This window comes from Oncorhynchus keta, chromosome 24 (genome assembly GCF_023373465.1).
Source record: "Oncorhynchus keta strain PuntledgeMale-10-30-2019 chromosome 24, Oket_V2, whole genome shotgun sequence".
In the NCBI taxonomy this organism is placed as follows: Eukaryota; Metazoa; Chordata; class Actinopteri; order Salmoniformes; family Salmonidae; genus Oncorhynchus; species Oncorhynchus keta.
Window position 1 is genome coordinate 11,641,304 of NC_068444.1, and position 4,058 is coordinate 11,645,361.

General features: G+C 41.4%; 1 protein-coding gene across 1 annotated transcript; it reads left to right on the forward strand.

The window, feature by feature from the left end:
* The first annotated feature begins 635 nt into the window (after window positions 1-635).
* On the forward strand, window positions 636-4,058 carry oxld1 (oxidoreductase-like domain containing 1). The gene is made up of 2 exons (XM_035757586.2): window positions 636-862; window positions 3,037-4,058. The coding sequence occupies exons 1-2, from the start codon at window positions 812-814 to the stop codon at window positions 3,430-3,432; spliced, it is 447 nt and encodes a 148-aa protein (XP_035613479.1). The 5' UTR covers window positions 636-811; the 3' UTR covers window positions 3,433-4,058.

The following is a 4,058-nucleotide window of genomic DNA, read 5'->3' on the forward strand; positions in this document are numbered from 1 at the left end:
TATTTTCAATGGCTTTTGCTCAAATGGATAGCCCTCTACATAAAGAATTATATATGACTAGAACTGAAACTATTGTTAACAAAGCTGAACCATAGAGTTCCCCTATAATATGATGTTCTAATTATTTTATTCTAACACTCAAAAGTGGAATCAAATGATGTCATGTGTTAAGACTCTTTTCTCGTGCGCTAATGAGAGAATCCTGACAGAGCAGTTGCATAGCTCTTCAACTCTCTAAGCAGGTAGTCCTTGGCAACAAGACGTCCATCGGGTAATACTCACACATCTCCATCCATCCTCAGCTTGATGTAGTAATGATGAAGCAAGAGTCTCTCTTTGTTGGAAATACATATGTATTGATGTAGCCTACAGCCAGCAGGGCATATCATTTTTTTTTTTTTTTAAATCTAACATCTTCATTACAAATCTGTTGAAATATCCGTTGTTTATAAATGGACCATTATGTACATTCGTTTGCTCCGTTTTTCTTGACAAATCAGACACTTGAGGGATGTTTTAACTGAAGGCCAAATTCATAGATATTCTTTAATGACATCTGTTGGACACAAGTTGACAATGCAGTCATGAACATCAGCCCGCTCGCTCTGTGTTTCCTTTCAGCCAATCAGCAACGTTGCTTACAGCCACTGACGGTCATAGTTCATTCCAACATGGCGGAATTTCACGGCTGGCCTGCGAGCTAGTTAGCCCAGTAGCTGAAACACTTTGGGTGGAGGGAAATAGATATGTGGATTGTACTCTACGTAGGAAATGATGTCTTCAGATATGTAGCAACGTATACATCAGAAAGATGTTTCGTTTGAGAGGAAACATCATGGGATCATCGTTGTCTTTACAGAAGGTTGGTTATCCACGGTCCCTTGGTCATGACTCTCAGTACCATTACACATGAGTTATTCGACGAAGGCGTCGTCTGTATGGGGAGTTGTGTTAATTACGAGCCGCGACGCGCGGTCTGAACAGTAAAACGCATCGCTTGCTGTACGGGGTTGGAACCATGAGGAACCCTATCTTTCATATCAGCGAGAAATTATAATAATAAATAACTGTTTAAATTGATACAAACTGTTAACCGGGTTAGTGTTCCCATACGGTCTTATCCCCATGTTATACATCGCTTATTTACGGAAAGCCGATGACTACTTTCCCACTCATCTGTATCTATTAACACCTGTAAACGGAATAGGTGTTGCTACTGAAACATACTGCTAAAACGGTTGAAAAAGGTGTAGAGTAAGTGTGCATTTTGTATTTATTTTTTGATTTGATATGAAAGTAGAGGACTTGTGTTTTCTGGAACCGTGGCGCAATTGCGAATCTATTCACGTTTAGATGGAGTATTTGGGGGGGGGGTCCAATGTTGGACTAAAGGGACATAACGTTACTCCTTATAGTCCACGGATATTGGCTACGTGTTCTGTTTACGGGCGAATTGGCTCTGGAAGCCAAAACCGCAAAATACTCCATCTAAACGCATGTTGATTCTCGATTGCGATACGGTTCTAGAAACATAAATCCTCTACTTTCATGTCACGTCAAAATAAGAGGCACATGAGCATAACTCCCGAAGGGGGAAGTGGAGTCCATAGATAAAGCAAGTACACTGTGGGTGTCGTGGATGGAGCGGCAGTATAATCATTAGGAGACATGTACTTGGGGAAACAGAGAAGGAATGGAGGGAGAAGAGATCTAAGAGAGTGAGGGAAGAAGAGGGTGAGTTTGAGTCGGATAAAAATGGTGGGGAAAATGGAGATGGTTTGTCAAAGAAGAATGGTAGAAAGTGTAAGCAGGGGGAGCTGGATGGGGAGAAATTGAAGTGAATGAGGGGGGAGTATCGGAGGTGGTAGGTGCAGTAAAGTTATCGGAGACCGAAGTATGCACCGAGGATCAGGATAAAGAAGAGTCTGTGACAGTAGGAGCGACGTTTATGGAAAAAGTGGACTCTTGCCATTTGGCCGATCCATTTGTGGTTTCGCTGTGGGTGAAAACAAGAGTTGGGTCATGTGGAATCAGGGAGGGTGGCTAAAAGTGGTCTAGTGATAATTGTTTGCTTCTGTTTGGCAGAGGAAGAATGCCCTCAAAATAAAACGAATGGGGGGAGGCTAGTAAAGTGAATTGTTTCGTTCTCAAGAAAAGGGCACCAATGAAAGGAGTGATCACTGGGGAAGCAGTAGATCTAAACGTTGACCAAAGATTCCCGGTGTTTGTGATGCTCGTCGTTTCATGCGACGCAGACAGTGGGGAAACAGAAGAGTCATTCATTGTCTGTTCTTTTAAGTTGTGAAGTTGTCTTTGGCGGACAAAGTGAATTTAGGATATACACGTTATCCTGTACGAGCATATGTACCGATTACATTAAGATGTTATCAGTGTCAAGCTTATGGGCATGTGTCATCAGTGTGTAGGGAGGGTCCATTGTGTGAGAAGTGTGCAGAAGGGCACGAGACAAAGGAATGTGTAGTATTGGGGAAAGTAGTGGAATGTGTTAATTGTAGGGGTGCCCATGTAGCTGGGGATCAGAAATGTCACTAGTGAAAGAGAAAGGTTGAGGTTTAGCACAGATAGTCAGTCTTCTGTCAGTTTTCCATGAACTCACTGTAACATGGAGGAATGGCCATCTGGCAACACTAACCCCATAAAGGTCTGTATCAATTTAACATTTCACTGTTTTGTACATTTATTTCTTGCTGATATGAAAGATAAGTTCCTTTTGCTTCCAAAACCGTGATGTATGTTTATGTTCAGACTGAGTGTCGGGGCCCATAAGAAAACTCCCCCATACAGAAGAGGCCTTCATCCAATGACTCTTATGTGTAATATAAAGGAACTGAGAGTCATGATCAAGGGATAGCTAGCTACTAGCTCTCATTCCCTAAGCCTACACTCCTTAACAGTACATTTTTTTAAACTAGCTAGCTAGCTACCTACCACACCATACTGTTTCTCTCTCACCCTTCTCTTTCATTATCACATGATGATGATGAAATTAGGCCATATGTTTTGTATTTCTACCAGCTGTGTGTCCTGTACCTGGGAGGGCGGATCTCTCAACAGTTTCAACTACCGTGGGCAAAACCTTACCTCAGACTAGGAACTGTCCGTAGAGTCACAGCTGAAGTTGGATCAACCACTCCAACTCCTCCTACTCTGAATACCTCAGACAGTAGCCTTGAGTCTAGCTCTGACCCCCCTCCTGCCAAGGCCGTTGGCCCTCCACTCGCCCCCACCCACTGTTGTATGAGCGGTTGCCATAACTGTGTGTGGATCGAACACGCAGAGCAGCTCCTAGCCTACTACCGTGATGGAGGGTTTGGGAAAGAGAGTGCCCTGGCTGCTATTGAGGAGAATGTAGCGGATGAGAACCTGAAAGCCTTCTTGAAGATGGAGATCAGGATGATGAAGAAGAAGTAGACACTTTAAAAAAAAATGTATTGTGTCTTTGTGTGGCAGAGAGGGAATGGGGACATTGAGGGCCTTTTGACACTGTATGCACTTTAAAACCACTCCCTCGTATTTGAATACTGGTATGCATTTTATCCTACGTGTCTATCAAACTGTCATTTCACTTAGTCATGGACATTTCAACTAGTTTTTGTCATCGCATAATCTTGCATATTCTAACCTGATCTATAGTTTTTTACATGAGTGTGTACATTTCTCATTTCATTCATGCATAGATATAGCCTAGTGCCATTCAAGCATACTTTGTTGAGGCATGCAATAAGGTAGGCCTATGATTTCAATGTTCACATAATCTCAATACATTTGATGTTTAATTTATTTATGCCGTCTGACAGTGTTAGTTTCTGCTATGCTGTGACAAATGAACCTGAAAAATACATTTCCCTCACACTTGAAATAGAATACGCACAATTGTGTTTGGATTTTAAAAAAATAATAAAAAAAAAGGTTTATGGATTGATTTTATTTTTATATCAGTTGGTGATGGATGAGTTCTTATTTATTATTTAAATATAAATTGTAAGTGTAGGCTGACAATGGACAACATTTGTTTTGAAATAAATCTTGTACTTGTA

Excerpts from the sequence above, each read along its gene's own strand:
- oxld1 (XM_035757586.2), top strand. The coding sequence starts at position 812 with ATGTTTCGTTTGAGAGGAAACATCATGGGATCATCGTTGTCTTTACAG. Across the intron at positions 863-3,036 it reads CATCGTTGTCTTTACAGAAG|CTGTGTGTCCTGTACCTGGG; the intron begins GTTGGTTATCCA and ends TATTTCTACCAG.